Here is an 18,825-nt window from a genome sequence, read left to right as displayed (position 1 = left end):
CTGTAGTGGCAATTTCAGGCTTTCGAGAGCCTGCAAATGCATTACATGTGCACGAGAAGCTGCTTATGGTTCACGAGAAGCTGCTTATGGTTCACGAGCAGCTGCTTATGGTTCACGAGAAGCTGCTTATGGTTCACGAGAAGCTGCTTATGGTTCACCAGAAGCTACTTATGGTTTACGAGAAGGTACTTATGGTTTACGAGAAGGTACTTATGGTTCACGAGAAGGTACTTATGGTTCACGAGAAGCTACTTATGGTTTACGAGAAGGTACTTATGCTTCACGAGAAGGTACTTATGGTTTACGAGAAGGTACTTATGGTTTACGAGAAGGTACTTATGGTTCACGAGAAGGTACTTATGGTTCACGAGAAGCTACTTATGGTTCACGAGAAGGTACTTATGGTTCACGAGAAGGTACTTATGGTTCACGAGAAGCTACTTATGGTTCACGAGAAGGTACTTATGGTTTACGAGAAGGTACTTATGGTTCACGAGAAGGTACTTATGGTTCACGAGAAGCTACTTATGGTTCACGAGAAGCTACTTGTGGTTCACGAGAAGGTACTTATGGTTCACGAGAAGGTACTTATGGTTCACGAGAAGGTATTTATGGTTTACGAGAAGGTACTTATGGTTCACGAGAAGGTACTTATGGTTCACGAGAAGGTACTTATGGTTCACGAGAAGCTACTTATGGTTCACGAGAAGGTACTTATGGTTCACGAGAAGGTACTTATGGTTCACGAGAAGGTACTTATGGTTCACGAGAAGGTACTTATGGTTCACGAGAAGCTACTTATGGTTTACGAGAAGGTACTTATGGTTCACGAGAAGGTACTTATGGTTCACGAGAAGGTACTTATGGTTCACGAGAAGGTAGTTACGGTGCACGAGAAGGAAGTTACGGTACATGAGAAGGTAGTTGCGGTGCACGAGATGGTAGTTACGGTCCACGAGATAGTAGTTACGGTTCACGAGAGGGTAGTTACGGTGCACGAGAAGGTAGTTACATTTCACAAGAAGGTAGTTACGGTGCACAAGAAGGTAGTTAAGGTGCACGAGAAGGTAGTTAAGGTGCACGAGAAGGTAGTTATGGTGCACGAGAAGGTAGTTATGGGTTGCCTATTATGCAGAATGAATACTTTAATGAGGAATTAGGAATGTGTTCTGTTATGAACAGCGTTGAGGGTCTGTTTACTAAAACATGTGCAAACCTGATCGACTAAACGTGTGCAGAGTGGATTGCGTCTGTTAAGTGAGCCGAATAAGGTGTGCAATTCCTTTTGCGTCTGTCTTTATTAACATGCAAAATGCATGCTGATCATCAAAACGCCCAAGAGGAGAAAATGCAAATATAAATATTTAGCACGCACGATGTGATTTATCAACACTCATCATTGTTTTGTAAGGACTATGTAGTGTTTTATTACTGACCGTTCCACACACCGCTGCAGGATCCGTGCTGGCGCTGCACAGACGATTCACCTCCGTCCTATGTGTGTGTGTGTGTGTGTGTGTGTGTGTGTGTGTGTGTCAACATTTTAGACTGACAGAAATAAAAATAGTAGTATTATCGTCTCTTCAGCAATTTCCTTTTATAATTTTAGAGCTGCCGGATGACTTACGGGGCTGATTAAAATTAATTCAATAGCTGGCGTTTTTTTGAATGTTGTTCGTTTTTTATTTAGGAAATATATTACTATAAATATATCTCCTATGTGAAAATGTCTTTCATTATGCATTTTATTGCGTTTGAGTCATTCCACGCTAATGTGATGCGATCCACAGCCTCGCGCACAGAATGAAGTGTCAGTGGGCATTTGGTTCTGTTGTCTAGATTGCCATTCAGAAAAGGTTACAGATTATAGATATGTGCTGCTGGTTCAACACCTGGCACACAGGTAGGAGCACGATAACATGAATGGGCAGTAAATGATCATCTCTGTGGTAGACGCAAAATCCTCATTTAAATAACATTCACAATTGCACACACAGTGTTAGTGAATCACACACACCCCCACTAATAGCACATGCTATTTTATTTTTTGCACACGCTGTCTAGCGCGTGGTGTTTGGATCTTAGTAAAGCAGGCCCCAAATATGAGGAAAATCACACTTCTCTGTTCTACTTTGAGAGAATCGGCGCTCAAATGGTCACTTTTGAAGTTCCTTCAAAGTGAAAACGGTCCTTCTGACCCTCCCCCATAGGTATATAAGCCCGGCTCATGTATGTAACCACCAATTCCCGGAGGGTAGTTTGGGTGGGAAAAAAGAAGAGAGGTTTTGCTACACATCTGGAAATAAAGCTCTGACAATTATCTGTCGTCTAATTTCTCCACCTTCTTGTTTTTAAATGCACTGCTTGCCTATCTGTTTTATCCAGTGCTTTCATGTTTTTGTTTGTATTTTATCTATGTTTCTATGTTTTAACTAGTGTTTTTCATATTTTTATTTCTATTTTAATGTTCTATTATATATTCTAACTTTCTATTTTTAACCTTTTTTTTTAATACTTTGTAGCACTTTGAGATTTTAACAAATGTAAAGTGCGTTACAAATGTAATTCATTATTATTATTTATTATTGTTAGCTACAGACATGGGAGCTTTATTATGTTGATAGTCAATAGTCTAACCCAGAGGTCTTCACGGGGGTCCGTGGACCCTGTGGGATCCGCAGTTGAACTGCAGGCGAATTTTTTCAAATTTAATTTTACATTTTTTCCTCTATTCCAAATGCAAATTTTCCAAATGTCTTTATAGATACAGTACTTAAAATTAATTTACAAATGGCAGTGACATGACCCCCCCTACTCACGGTACATTACAGGTTTAAAATAAAACATGGAAAAATAACTATACAGCTGTATTAGTATAGTAATCATAGCATTTACCATAGCTAGCTATTAGTGCTCAAATTGAAAGCTAGCGATTAGCGCTCTAGTTGCCAGCTCGCTATTAGAGGCGCTATACCATATTCTTTGAGTATCTTAGTATTGCACAATAACAAGGTACCTTAAGGATTCATTGAAAACACAATTTTGTACAAAATACTGTATAGAAGTAGGGGGGGCCCGTTACATCTCTCCTTCAGTTTCGCGGTCCTTGGCCTGGAAAAGGTTGAAGACTCTTGCTCCTACCTAGCATGATGTTGCTGTTCAAATGTAGCTCACAGAGCTATGCTAGTGTTGCTAATCTTTGCGTCCCCCTAATGTAATGTTGTTTCAGTGTATACGTATGTAGCAAGTGGATAAAGTGCATTATAGACACACTGTGACTCAAGCGTGGACAACCACAGCTCATTAGCATAAAAGCTACAGTTCCCAGTAGGGTTTACAAAAAGCACTTTTAAACTACCTAAACTCCAGCATCAACACACTTCTAATAAACTAATGTGGAACCTCTGAGACTTCTTTCAAATGTGTGGAAACATGCTAAACCACAGGACAAAGTTTTGCATCATGTATCGCATATATGGCACAAAAAGGAAGCAACAATATTTTTCAATATTGTCAAACAAAAGACGACTTACCCTCGGCTTTGCCAGCTGTTTGACCTTCTCAATTTCTTTGGCAGAGATGATGTCAAGGAAGCGGACGATGTACGGACGGTCCCACTCGTCTTGCTGCTTGACCGGTCCCACCACATAGAAGGGGTTGTGATTGTTGTCATAGTAACGGCAGAAGAGCCGGCTCTCCCTACGTGGGGTCTGAGTGCAGCAACCAAGACGTTCAAACAAAGTAGAGAGTAGGAGTGAAAAGTTTGTGTTTCTCACCATTTTGATGCCTTCTCCGCGACACAGCATTTCATACTTCTTCCTCTCAGGGATCAGACTGAAGGCCTTCTTGTCCTTCTTCTCCTTTGGCTTCTTTTCTGCTGTCTCTTTCTTCTCGGGCTCTTTCTGTTTGTTAGCGTCATCTTTCGACGCATTCCTCTGCTTCTCCAGTTGGAACTCAAAGTACTTCACGTTGCCTTTGGCTCGCTGATGCTCTGGATCTGAATATTGGAAATAATCACCAAGAAAGGTTAGAGAGAAAAGGAAAAAGGTACAGTATCGACTTTGAAAATCTGGAGACACCTTCTCATTCAATAGCATGGGAAAGTGTCTGTAAACTTTTGACTAGTGTTGCATGTCTGCAGCAATGTTGCTGGAACATAAAATTTAACCCATTTGGTTTCTCCAACCAAACAGAAAAAATAATGTCTGGTCTTTACTTGCTCAAAACTGGAATGGTCTAGTATCTATACAAAAAAATGTCATCAGGGTTGGAGCGCTGACATTTTAGAATCCAAAGAATCCCAGATGTCTGCCTGTGTGTTTTTCCAAGCTAAAAAAGTACTTGGGGAGGGGACTTACCCAGTTCAAGTAGCCTCTTGGTGTACTCCAGAGCTCGCTCCATCTCCCCCTGCTGGTAGATGGCGTAGCTGAGGTAGTCCAGCACCGTCACCGCATCCACAGTGGACTCTTCTCCCCCGTCCAGCTGTTTCAGGGCCTGTGCCATCCACAGCTCCGTGTGGTAATAGTCAACGTCCGTGTAGGCGATCTTTCCCAGCTCGTAACAGTCCTCCGCGGTCATAAGAGTCTTGTGCGTAGCTCCTTAAATGCAGAAAGGCATGGTCAAGTAACGCAGAGGAGACCATGTGGTGTGTATCGTGCAAAAGTGACTTTTCCAACATTTATTGCTGGGTTGCAACCGCATGACTTCCGGATTTCACATGACGGGCCAACATTTGAATATGTGCCAATGATGCCATGAAGGGAAAAACCTCCTTTCTCGCCCAGCCACCATCTCACAGAGGACAAAAAGGAGTCAAATAATGTAAAGTGTTTTAAAAACAAGCTTATAGAGGTACTACTCCGCTTTTTAAATTTTCCTTTAATGCTTTATTTTATATACGACCTGTTTCTACTTGATGTATTGTGGTACTAATAATAATAATAATAATACATTTATTTATAAGCGCCTTTCGAAAAACCCAAGGACACTTTACAATATACAGATAAAATAATTCAGACAAATAATGATAAAAACAACAAAGGATACAATCAACATGTACAGATAAAATAGTTATAAGAAAATGATCAAATCAGCATATAACAGAGTAGAGGCAGTTACAGTGATTATGCTATTTTAAACAGGTGGCTTTTGAGTCAGCATTTGATATACATATCCTTTGTTCTTGTTTCTTTGTTATTGTCTTGTGTGATGGACCCCTACTGGGGATCCATTTTAAACAAATAAACAGCAGTGTCCAAAAAAAGCTTTGGTAACACATTCTAAATTAAATCCTGTAGTTACAAAAACGAACGGCATAGGATTGACAATTTACTTTTTCTTCAGCAAACAGGCTAACTGAGCATACTACGTCACTGTTAAGGTGAGACTTTAATATTAGCACTCTAGTAGCTAACATAGCTATGCTAGTGTTGCTAACATTTATGTCCTTAATTAAATAAATACACATTTTGTCCATGTATTTAAAAGTGGCGCCGCTGAAGTGGAAGCTGGTTGCAGCAGCTCTATTATCTTTTACGTCCTCCTTTGTGTTTTTTTATGTTTTTTGTTTTCATGTGTTTTTTACCTTTTGGTCTAAACCCTTTTGGGACTGTGTAATGAGGGCTGGCACTTTTGCGTTACTTATAATACATTTTTGTAGATTTTTTTGAATCTACACTCCAACCACATCATTTCCACATCATGAATAAAGTCTATCCTATCCTAATGTTACGTTGTGGATTGTCATATATGGCCTCTATCACGTTGGACAAGTGCAAAGTTTGTATTGTATACAGTATTGGATAAAGCGCACAATAGCACATCTTAAAGACACACTGTGGGCGACAGGTGTGAACAAACACAGCTCATTAGCATTAAAGCTACCAAGAGTGTTTACTAAAAGCACTTTGGAAACAGTAATGTCAGACTTTGGACAAGGTGTGTCACCAAGATGCATTGATGTATTGTCTTTCTTCAATTACATACTTCACAAACTTCACGTTCAACCATACACACACACAATCAAGCAAAACCAGATTTACCAGGCAGGTTTCCTGTAGCGATGGTGTTGGAATCCAGTTTATATGTGTCTTGCAAACGAAGGAGAGCTTTGGCCGCCCCGGTCTGGTCGTCGTCCGTGGGGAAGTACTGCCTCTGGATGGTCAGGTTGGAAATAAAACCTGGTAGAAAGACAGGGAAGGATCAAATGTGTGAACTCAATATTTTAACCACAATGTGCATAGGCCCTACCATCGGTGGTGTCACTGAGTACGAGGCTCTCCAGGTCGCCCCACTCAGTGTTCAGCCGCTTCATCAGCTTGAAGGCATTGACGGGGTGGCCCAGGAAGCCCTCTGGGTCTTGTGCTGCAGCGATCGTCAGAGCTTCTAACTTTTCAGCCCACCTGTCAAAGACCACAACATGAGTAAAGTTGCACTTTATGTCCAAATCACAACTGGACGAACTTACTTTTTGATCCGCTCCAGCTTGCTCTCCTCAGCTTTGATGTAGTCTTTGAGGGCGGTGACAAGGTCTTTCTCGGTGAGCAACAGGTCTGTCATCTGGCCTGAGGAGAGCACATCCACAACACCTTTGCTTGGATTTACATAACGTCACGTGCGGCTCATTAAATATGTGTGGTGGTCAAGCCAGCGTCAGTTCCCAGCGGGTTGTAGGCGCCTTTCCCCAAGAAAAATGTCCAATGCTTGCGTTGTTTTCGGCTGTACGAACCGTTCAAATCGCGAAAAGGATAAACGTTTCCTCAGAGTTCCTGGAGAAGTAATCAAGAAAGGCGGAAGAGTGCAAGATTATACGAAAGACGATAAGATAAGTGGCATGCACTCGAGTAAAAGAGAGCCAAGTCGAAGAACGCACAAGTTTGCACTGACCACTTTGTTAAAGGATTGTTTGATATATTTCTAGTATACTTAACTCGTTTAGCTTTTCCCAGTGAAGTATTATCTTAATATTGTATTTAATTTTGAACAACCAGAAACCAAAAAGTCAGGGTCAATGATACCTTGTCAGGAAAGGTACCACTACGTCTCTGCTCTTGTTTATTTTGTACACAGTACATATGCCAACAGGACTAAAACCAAACATGGTGATGATTCAGTCATTTTCAGTTTTTGGTTAAATGAATATGCAATCACGGGTGTCAGCTGTCGAGTGCTCGTCGTCGTAGTTTGTTGAGATGGATGCGTCCTCGCAATACGCAAAGTTGAGCCATGAAATACAACCATACCTGAGCAAAAAGGAGGCATACTTATATGGGAGAGTCTTGATAGCAATGTCCCTGACCCAGCCACACACAAAGAAGTTGTAGACCTCCATGCTTTTCCAAGTTTTCAGCTGTTTTGTAGTGCAGAATGATGTCTGGAGCACAAGATTATCTGTCTGGGAATTCCACAGACAGATAATCCTTGGTATGACTCGACAAATTTATTGTGATAAAGTAGAGGCATCTATTCCATTACATAGTTGGATTTTTTTGCTCCTATCTGCTTTTTGCAGAAGGATTCAGGCCCCTTGTGCGCTGCTTGCTGCACAACAGCCATCTTGTTTGGTTGACCACCACTTTTTTTCACTTCCGGTAAGACGGAATACGACGCATCTATAAATGTGATCTTTTACCTATGGAGGTGAAGAAGTCATGGGCTGAAAGCGTTGTCCGGCAGCTCAGCAACAGGAGACACCAACAGGGCAGCAACTTCCTGTAGATAGAGACAGATAGGCATTAAGAACATGGAAGTTACACTCAAAGAATGGGTACATCGTCTCCAACAGATGATATCATAAACAACACTCTGACATTAAACATGCCTCATGTTGTTATTTCTGCGCCTAGAATCAGGAGATGTGACTCGAAAACAAGCGTTTCAAAGTCGACCTGGGGATGTTTCAGTTGAAACAGGCAGGATAATAACCGTGCAAATGGGATTGGCAGGACAAAAACAGAACACAGGTGTGAATTTTAAAACCCAAGACTCACATCTGTATGCTAAAAGTGAGAGTGTCAACGTTAGCGCGATAACACCCATTTTTTTTGATGCATGTGTCATGTGTGACCGTCGCTCACATCGTAGTGCTGAGTAGTACTTTGCACTAGTAGTAGTGCGGGAGCACCAAGGAGAAATGGATGGAGAAAAGTGAGCCCAAAAGCCCCAGCAGGTGGCTCGCCTGACAATACCGAAGCCATCCGCATTGAAGGCCGCGAGCAGAGACGTCACCGGAGCGAGGCGAATGTCGAATGCCGCCCGTCAGCAGTGAGCTACCTGTCGATGCAGAGAACTCCTCGCCTCTCCCCTACCGACAGAGGAAGAGCTTGCCATTAAGCCCACAACAGGACAAGTTCAACCAACAAATTGCCAAATGGCTGGGAGATTTGAAATCTGCCACCCATCAATATCGTGAAGTACGAAGGGCCGCCCAAAACAGTCGCATGCCTGACCGTCATGAAGACAGCAACACCCACATCCAAGTATTTGTTTTCATTGTCATTAATAGCAGACTTGTTTTTAAAGTAATCATGTGTCATAATTGGTAAGAATGTCTGAGAGAGTATGTTTGTTTGCGTGTGGGTGTGTGTCTGCAAAAGAATGTTTGTGTCCATTTTATGTTGATCTGTTAAAACAGAATCGACAAACATTTGCATAAAGCACACCGATTGTCCAGTCCCGTGTTGATAGTAGGGATGTAACCATGTAAAATATTCATATCAAGGTTGTTGTGACAAAAATTATTACGGTTATCATTATCACAGCATTGTTGAATGTGTTTAACAAGTATTCATACACTCTGAAATCTTTTGACCAAGTTGTGTTTTCAAATAACTAAAATGAATAGAAACATGGTTAGAAAACTCACTATTTTCGCATGTTTTGTATTTCTTATGGTTCACTGAAAGTGATTTAGTCTTAGTTCTATTGGCTAAGATATTAACAGTAAATGAACAAGCGGAGTAATATTTCATCCATTTTCTACTGCTTGTCCCTCATCATTTTGACAAAATAATAGAATTGGAAATGACACAATATGTTACTGCATACGTCAGTGGCCAAAGTATGAGCCTTTGTAATCCGTTTGCTTACTTACTACTAAAAGACAAGTCGTATAGAATGTTTACCCTCTTATCTAATGCCAAAATTGTTCTTTGATCGCAATAAAAGGTATGTTTAATGTATCATAAGCTTTTCTGTTCAAATTAAGCCAATAATGATATTTTTATTGGTCCCCTTTATTTAACAAAAATGTATCAAAAATCACAAATTCCAGAATGATTGATTGCTGATTTTTCAGGATCTCTGTGTAAAAGATGCCATTGTAATTGGGGCGGCATGGCGTAGTGGGTAGAGCGGCTGTGCCAGAAACCTGAGGGTTGCAGGTTCGCTCCCTGCCTCTTGACATCCAAATCGCTGCCGCTGTGTCCTTGAGCAGGACACTTCACCCTTGCCCCCAGTGCCGCTCACACTGGTGAATGATGGGTGGTGGGCGGAGGGGCCTTAGGCGCAAACTGGCAGCCAGTCTACCCCAGGGCAGCTGTGGCTACAAATGTAGCTTACCACCACCATGTGTGAATGAATAATGAAAGTAGTTTACCACCAGCAGGTGAATGATGAAAGTAGTTTACCACCAGCAGGTGAATGATGAAAGTAGTTTACCACCAGCAGGTGTGACTAAATGATGAAAGTAGTTTACCACCAGCAGGTGAATGATGAAAGTAGTTTACCACCAGCAGGTGAATGATGAAAGTAGTTTACCACCAGCAGGTGTGAATGAATGATGAAAGTAGTTTACCACCAGCAGGTGTGAATGAATGATGAAAGTAGTTTACCACCAGCAGGTGTGAATGAACGATGAAAGTAGTTTACCACCAGCAGGTGTGAATGAATGATGAAAGTAGTTTACCACCAGCAGGTGTGAATGAATGATGAAAGTAGTTTACCACCAGCAGGTGTGAATGAATGATGGCTTCTCACTTCTCTTTGAGTGTCTAGAAAAGCGCTATGTAAATCTAGTCCATTATTAACATGGACGTAATAATTGTGCAGTTGTGCATCCATCTGTACAAATAAAGACCTCACACCTGCTTCATAAAAACGACTGGTTCTGGCTGCAGTTTATCTCTAACAAGCCAGTCTAAACTGGTAGTTTATGGAATGAAAAGGTTTGAGTGTGTGTGGCAACTCCCAAAGGTCCTGTAGGTGAATGGCCGGGGCTGGGATTTCCTGTGGCCGACCACTTAGCCCACTGACGCTGAAAGGACCTCAAGCAGTCACGCTGGTTAAAACTCCATGTTTATCACTGAGAGCGTGAGATTGTTTGGATTTCAACAAGTTTTGGAATCAGACACAGGTTTGTTGCTCTGGTAGCAAGATGCAGGCTCAGACAGGTTTTGCTGCATGGACAATCTCACAGATCAAATGAAAACATTTTCATTTAGGTTATCCGTTCACAGGCCGACACGAAAACAGCGGTGTTATGTAATTTATACTTTGCAAAACCTGAAAGTAGAAGGCAACTTAACAAAGCTTGTTGAACTAATTATATCATGATTACCTGGCATTATTAAACACATCAAGGTTGTCATTCCTGCGTCAGTTTCACAAGGTGTGGCTGTAAATGACGCAGTACTTCTTTAGGTATTACTGTGGTTGGCTTAGCTCCAGTCATGTCATAGAAAAAACCTGCTGCCTTATGTTGGTGATCAAAATGCTCTGGTTTGCATAATGGTAGTGGTTGCTGGCTGAACTCAGAAAGATGTCAATAAAAAGTGATTAAACACAGCGTGTTAGTCTTACAATTGTGAGTAAGGAAAGTGTGTGCACATGTGCATGCTGTGATTGGATACTACAACTGCAGGAGGCTGAAAAAATGCTTATAATTGAGATCAGGATTCTGTGGGGCATTTTTTTTCATTCAATGTTTTTTTTTATTATTGTATTATTATTAGTATCTTGTTCTGCTTCAAATTAACCCCAATGGTATTTCTGTCATTCACCATGGGAGGTCCCGGAAGGACAGTTGATGGGGGACTTAAAAAAATACATAAAACAAACAGGAAGACAAAATTATAAATTTAGCGAAAAACATTGCAGAGTACATTCCTTCACATGATGAAGACAAGTAATAAATATAATCTATTCAATAATGTGATGACTTCTTCCTGCAAGCTGGTGAATCATAGCCATCACAGCCTAGCTAAGTTGGGGCCCGAGGCAGAATTTTATTTTGCGCTTCCCCATTACAGATTTTTTTTACACTTCCAGTGATACCATTTTTTATACTTCTTTAAATTAAACTGTAATCTAATTTGATGCATGTTTTTTACTAAAGCAAAAAGAAATTGTTATTTTTCTAAGTGCAAAATAACAAATTGCCCGACACACCGCATGTGCTTTTGCCGGCCAGAACAAGGGAGTCAACTCGCCCTGGCCGGAGAACATGAGGAAGAAGTGTTGACCGTCGTGACAACAACAGCGAGTCCTTGAGTAAAGATGGGTGTACCTGTGCCCAAATGTCACCGGAGATAGGCTCTAGCTCACTTATAGAACAGAAATGTGGCGGTAAGCCCAGGGAAAACTGAGATTTTCCTAAGGCGATTCAGACCCAAAACACAAAACTTGTTAACGTGCAAACCAGCAGGCCACCATTTGGCCCATGCAGACACACATTTTTAACAACCAATCCATTTATCTTACTTTGACATCACTTAAAGGGGTCAGATTATGATTTTTAAAAACACTTCCTTCAAGTCTACATAACATGTCACATTGTTTCTTTGGTCAAAATGTTGCATAGATGATGTTTTCAAACTGTTTTCTGTCTTCTCAAATGTGCTGTTTTGTGGCCAGTCTTATTTACGTGCCTCCACTTCAACAGCGTCTTCTCCCCACCAGCTTTGTTGTAGTTTTTAGTGCTTTTACAGTCTCAGAGTCTACTCACAGATATAAGTTTGAACTATGCACTACTTTTTTTGTTAAAATGTATCATACTAGAAATTGTATTAGAAATGGCAACAGCGGAGGATGCATGTGCATCTAAGAGTCAGTCTGCCCCACAACAAGAGGATAGCGAAAATAAGAAACTTTTTATTGACTACAGCGCGGTCTACAATGGCGCAAAGCACTTTGGGTAAATCAGTACCATATATAGATAATTCTCTGACATCACAGGATAGAGCAAATTCTAAACAGCTCGTTTGAAGCAAGTATGAAGGAAGGCAAGATTGGTTTATAAATATCTCCGCCATTCCTCTACGGTTTGATTTCACATTTTCAAGACATATGCAGATCCCAAATACACAACAGCCAGTACCAACTGGTAAGACAAGTTGGTTATGCATAAAAGAGCCCCTTTAAGGGTCACTAGTGGTCACTAGTAGCCCAGTATTTCCACCATTACATGAAGACACAAACTACACTTCCCTGATCAATGAGAGACAAGAAAGCTAAATGTTCCAAAATGATGACTGAAGCTACCCCTTGTATGGCAGCCAGGATAAAGTATGTTGTTCTGTCATTTGGATGGATGGATGGATCTTTATTGTCACTGCACAAGCACAACGAAATTTAGCTTCATTTTATTTTGGATTAAAATTCAAAGAAACTTTCCAGAACGTTCCATGGTGACATTGAAGACGTCAGCATTCCTATCCAACAGGATTTTTAAGTACCAGTATTAAAACGGCCAGTGGTCATTTCATTTTCTTTTCATGAAAGGACATTTAAAAACAAAAAAGGACTGGAATTTTTCAATTTAATTAAAAAAAAAAAAACAACATTTAAAAACTAAATGTTTTTCTTTTTTGGTGTCAAAGAGCAATAACATCTAAAAAACGGTTTGATTTTCATTTTACATTTCATATACGGAAACAAACATTTTAATCCCTACTAAACAGAAACGGAAAAACAGACCAAAAGAAATATTTTGTCATATTCTGACACCGGAAGTTTTATATTCAAGGTAAAAGTACCCGTGTGCCTGGCTAAGATGTCTTTGGAGGCCCACACAGAAATGATTTTAGACATGACACATCGAGGAATGACTTCTACAGAAATTTCTAGGCACATATTGGATGTGATCACACGATACAGCACTAGTCAGAGGTGGGTAGTAACACACTACATTTACTCCGTTACATCTACTTTAATAACTTTTGGAATAAATTGTACTTCTAAGAGTAGTTTTAATGCAACATACTTTTACTTTTACTTGAGTATATTTATAAAGAAACGCTACTTTTACTCCGCTCCATTTATCTACATTCAGCTCGCTACTCGCTACTGATTTTTATCCATCTGTTAATGCACGCTTTGTTTGTTTTGCTTTGTCAGACAGACCTTCAAAGTAGGATCTATGCATGCCTGCGTTTCACCAATCAAATGCAGTCACTGGTGACGTTTGACTCCGTTTCACCAATCAAACAGAGCCAGGTGGTCACATGATCAACTGCACATAAAGTTTCAGCGGCAACAAGCTTAAGCTTACATCAGATCAGATCAGAAATACTTTATTAATCCCCGAGGACTCAACATCAAATTTGAGGAAGCACATGGCGGTAAGTAACGTTAGTAGATATTTTGGCTGTCACCGTAGGCTGATGTTAGCTTCCCTGCTATGAATCACTGTCAAATGTACATTGTGTGGGGACATTTATTAACGCACTGCAGCCTCACAGACACACACAGACACACACACACACACACACACACACGCATGCATAGAAACACCAATCAGAAGTGCACAGTGTGTTTACCATGAATTGATTAACGTGAACGCCGACTTAAACAAGTTGAAAAACTTATTGGGGTGTTACCATTTAGTGGTCAATTGTACGGAATATGTACTGTACTGTGCAATCTACTAATACAAGTTTCAATCAATCAATCAATCAATCAATGCCTACTGAGCCTATGGTGCTGTTAAGTTATTGTGGCTCAATTTGCCTTAATTTTATTTTTATTTTTAGGTATTATTATTTAATATATATTATTGTTTTAGTTGCTGAAGAGATATTCCTGGCTCTGAATTTGCTCATTGCTATTTTTATGTTTTTGTGCATTATTTGTTGCCGTCATCATTAAACGAACAGGTTACTCATCAGTTACTCAGTACTTGAATAGTTTTTTCACAACATACTTTTTACTTTTATCAAGTAAATATTTGGGTGACTACTCCTTACTTTTACTTGTGTAATAAATCTCTAAAATAACAGTACTCTTACTTGAGTACAATTTCTGGCTACTCTCCCCACCTCTGGCACTCGTGTACAGTATTTTTTCTTACAGGCCAGTTTGGTCTGATTTTCAGTTATTGTTGATATGTGCGTAGCGATTTCTGTGGATGTCAGTCTTTGTTTGCCATTTTTAAAATCATTTATGTGTCAAGGTCCAAAGACATTTTAGACAGCGTCACCATAGTAATTATCCTCGCTTTTAATTCATTTGATTTTTTTGAATTTAAAAATAAAATTAAAATAAACCAACCGTTTTTTGTTTTTCCATTTCCATTGATTGAAATACCATCCAATAACCAAAACAAACATTTACCCAAAACTAGATGCAGCGTTTCTTGACAATTGGCATCATGATGATTGAAAAAAATTATAATACAGTTTGGCGTCACCTTACTAGAAAAATGCATTAAAAATCATAATAGATATGTTCCATCCATCCATTGTCTACCGCTTGTCCTTTTCGGAGACGCGGGGGGTGCTGGAGCCTATCTCAGCTACATTCAGGTGGTAGGCGGGGTACACCGTGGACAAGTCGCCTCTTCATCGCAGGGACAATATATATGTTCTACAATTAAATCCATTTAAAGCTCCAATCCTTAATATGTCTTTTATTTACCTATTAAACTGTTTCTCTCAAGTATTTTGTAAATAGAAAACCAAAAATGAATGTGAAAGTGCATGAAAGGACATATAAAACAAAGTATTATATATAGTGTCACCCTGCATGCAAGTGCATGAAAGGACATAGAAAACGAATTATTATATATAGTGTCACCCTGCATGCAAGTGAATGAAAGGACATAAAAAACAAAGTATTATATATAGTGTCACCCTGCATGCAAGTGCATGAAAGGACATAGAAAACTAATTATTATATATAGTGTCACCCTGCATGCAAGTGAATGAAAGGACATAAAAAAAAAGTATTATATATAGTGTCACCCTGCATGCAAGTGAATGAAAGGACTTAGAAAACAAAGTATTATATATAACATCACCCTGCATGCAAGTGCATGAAAGGACATAGAAAACAAAGTATTATGGACAAATAACATCACCCTGCATGCAAGTGCATGAAAATATATATAAAACAAAGTATTATGGACAAATAACATCACCCTGCATGCAAGTGAATGAAAGGACACAGAAAACAAAGTATTATGGACAAATAACATCACCCTGCATGCAAGTGCATGAAAGGACATAAAAACAAAGTATTATGGACAAATAACATCACCCTGCATGCAAGTGCATGAAAATATATATAAAACAAAGTATTATGGACAAATAACATCACCCTGCATGCAAGTGCATGAAAGGACATAAAAACAAAGTATTATGGACAAATAGTATCACCCTGCATGCAAGTGCATGAAAGGACATAAAAACAAAGTATTATGGACAAATAACATCACCCTGCATGCAAGTGCATGAAAGGACATAAAAACAAAGTATTATGGACAAATAGCATCACCCTGCATGCAAGTGCATGAAAGGACATAAAAACAAAGTATTATGGACAAATAACATCACCCTGCATACAAGTGAATGAAAGGACATAAAAACAAAGTATTATGGACAAATAACATCACCCTGCATGCAAGTGCATGAAAGGACATAAAAACTAAGTATTATGGACAAATAACATCACCCTGCATGCAAGTGAATGAAAGGACATAAAAACAAAGTATTATGGACAAATAACATCACCCTGCATGCAAGTGAATGAAAGGATATATAAAACAAAGTATTATGGACAAATAGCATCACCCTGCATGCAAGTGAATGAAAGGACATAAAAACAAAGTATTATGGACAAATAACATCACCCTGCATGCAAGTGCATGAAAGGACATAAAAACAAAGTATTATGGACAAATAACATCACCCTGCATGCAAGTGCATGAAAGGACATAAAAACAAAGTATTATGGACAAATAACATCACCCTGCATGCAAGTGCATGAAAGGACATAAAAACAAAGTATTATGGACAAATAACATCACCCTGCATGCAAGTGAATGAAAGGACATAAAAACAAAGTATTATGGACAAATAACATCACCCTGCATGCAAGTGCATGAAAGAACTGCCACGTCTTCGCCCCTCCCCGCCGGAGAGACTCAAGCTTTGCTGGATAAACTAAATGAATTATAGGTGGTGATATTTCACAAATATACTGTTAAATGAGCGGTAGTTTGTGAGAAGGCTTTAATTTGGCGTTAGCTACTTGCGCTATGTATGGAAATGTGTATTAAAGCTGTAGTTAGCATGTAGCTTCGGCTAGCATCCGTCGCTAAGCTCACTATTGACACAAATTGTGATATAAATGACATTATATGGTGATTTATAATGACATTTAAATGCTAGTGGCTAAACAGTAGTTGTAAGATAAGAGCAGTGACACACACACACATATATATATAAAAATATATACATAGTCGCTGTTGTCTTGGTTACCACTTTCTGCTTCAACAAACTAAATAAACATTCGTCATTTCCCTAAAAAAAATACTGACTCTCAGTAAAGAGTTTAATTGTTTCGAAAGTGGAGTTTAGTTTGCAGATAGCAAGCTAAGCTAGCATAGCAGGCTGCGGAAAGTTACTTAGTTTGACTTGCTAAAGTCGGCTAGCGACAAACAGGCAGTGATTGTGTTGTTATTTAGCTGAAAAATAGTGACGTATGTTGTTATTTAGCTGCAAAATAGTGACGTATGTTGTTATTTAGCTGCAAAATAGTGACGTATGTTGTTATTTAGCTGCAAAATAGTGACGTGTGTTGTTATTTACCTGAAAAAGAGCATCGTGGCAGTGGGCAAGTGTGCCAGTGTTATTAGATGAGATGTCTGGCTGCACTGATGGACGTCTCCTGTCCTGCAGGGCTGGAGGACATGGACTAGAGGACTAGAGGACTAGAGGTATGCAGTATGACTACAAGACTAGAAGTGTGCTACGTGCAGACTCGCACATGTCTCCTCGGCCAGGAGGGGCCAGTCTTAGAGGGAGGTTGCCTTCATTTTTTTAACTCGACTTTATTACTTATCTCACAAGTCCTAATGTCTGTTGTTTTTTCCACATTATGCTTCATTTAACATTTATTTTACTCATCCATTTCGTCCTGTTTCTCCCACATTCCAGGAAAATCCTTCCAACCACAACGTGTCTGCTGGGGGGACATTCCTCACTTCGACAGGGTGAGGGGTGGAGTTACGGTGTGTGTGTGTGTGTGTGTGTGTGTGTGTGTGTGTGTGTGTGTGTGTGTGTGTGTGTGTGTGTGTGTGTGTGTGTGCGTGCGTGTGTGTGTGTGTGCGTCTGTGTGTGGGTGTGTGTGTGTGTGTGCGTGCGTGTTGTGTGTCTGCGTGTGTGCGTGCGTGTGTGTGTGTGTTGTGTGTCTGTGTGTTGTGTGTGTGTGTGTGTGTGTGTGTGTGTGTGTGTTCTGTTAAGATTACTTGTGTGTTTTAGATGCAGTATTTTTGCTGGAATGTCCCACGTAAACACAGCAGTCAAGATGTAGCAGCCTTCTGTGTCATGTGTATCACTGAGTAGTACTACAATATACTGCAGGATGGTCATGTGTATCACTGAGTAATACTACAATATACTGCAGGATGGTCATGTGTATCACTGAGTAATACTACAATATACTGCAGGATGGTCATGTGTATCACTGAGTAATACTACAATATACTGCAGGATGGTCATGTGTATCACTGAGTAATACTACAATATACTGCAGGATGGTCATGTGTATCACTGAGTAATACTACAATATACTGCAGGATGGTCATGTGTATCACTGAGTAATACTACAATATACTGCAGGATGGTCATGTGTATCACTGAGTAATACTACAATATACTGCAGGATGGTCATGTGTATCACTGAGTAATACTACACTGCAGGATGGTCATGTGTATCACTGAGTAATACTACAATATACTGCAGGATGGTCATGTGTATCACTGAGTAATACTACAATATACTGCAGGATGGTCATGTGTATCACTGAGTAATACTACACTGCAGGATGGTCATGTGTATCACTGAGTAATACTACAATATACTGCAGGATGGTCATGTGTATCACTGAGTAATACTACAATATACTGCAGGATGGTCATGTGTATCACTGAGTAATACTACAATATACTGCAGGATGGTCATGTGTATCACTGAGTAATACTACAATATACTGCAGGATGGTCATGTGTATCACTGAGTAATACTACAATATACTGCAGGATGGTCATGTGTATCACTGAGTAATACTACAATATACTGCAGGATGGTCATGTGTATCACTGAGCAATACTACAATATACTGCAGGATGGTCATGTGTATCACTGAGTAATACTACAATATACTGCAGGATGGTCATGTGTATCACTGAGTAATACTACAATATACTGCAGGATGGTCATGTGTATCACTGAGTAATACTACAATATACTGCAGGATGGTCATGTGTATCACTGAGTACTACTAATAGTAATACTACCTTAAAATGGCATTGTTGGATTTCACGTAATTCGGTGGCCAGAAAGATTGGCGGGATCCGTTCTGTGCCAAAAAGAAGTACCCATCCCTAG

At 39.8% G+C, this 18,825-nt stretch overlaps 1 protein-coding gene across 3 annotated transcripts in view; it reads right to left on the bottom strand.

The window, feature by feature from the left end:
* Window positions 1–17,383, bottom strand: part of LOC133657600 (prolyl 4-hydroxylase subunit alpha-1-like) — a 28,447-nt gene extending 11,064 nt beyond the window's left edge. For 2 of the 3 annotated variants that reach the window (XM_062059103.1, XM_062059102.1), the window contains exons 1-8: window positions 17,025–17,383; window positions 7,631–7,710; window positions 6,467–6,563; window positions 6,250–6,401; window positions 6,042–6,179; window positions 4,359–4,598; window positions 3,777–3,997; window positions 3,534–3,710 (exon numbers count right to left, since the gene is read on the bottom strand). In XM_062059103.1, the coding sequence (XP_061915087.1) occupies window positions 3,534–3,710; window positions 3,777–3,997; window positions 4,359–4,598; window positions 6,042–6,179; window positions 6,250–6,401; window positions 6,467–6,563; window positions 7,631–7,710; window positions 17,025–17,038 (1,119 nt within the window). In that variant the 5' untranslated portion in view covers window positions 17,039–17,383. The remainder of the gene's footprint in view (window positions 1–3,533; window positions 3,711–3,776; window positions 3,998–4,358; window positions 4,599–6,041; window positions 6,180–6,249; window positions 6,402–6,466; window positions 6,564–7,630; window positions 7,711–17,024) is intronic. The other variant, XM_062059101.1, reaches the window with a different exon arrangement.
* Window positions 17,384–18,825: the final 1,442 nt, after the last annotated feature.

Source organism: Entelurus aequoreus, linkage group LG09 (genome assembly GCF_033978785.1).
Source record: "Entelurus aequoreus isolate RoL-2023_Sb linkage group LG09, RoL_Eaeq_v1.1, whole genome shotgun sequence".
NCBI lineage: Eukaryota > Metazoa > Chordata > Actinopteri > Syngnathiformes > Syngnathidae > Entelurus > Entelurus aequoreus.
Note: the sequence above shows the minus strand (reverse complement) of the source record. Positions and strands in the feature narration are given on the sequence as shown.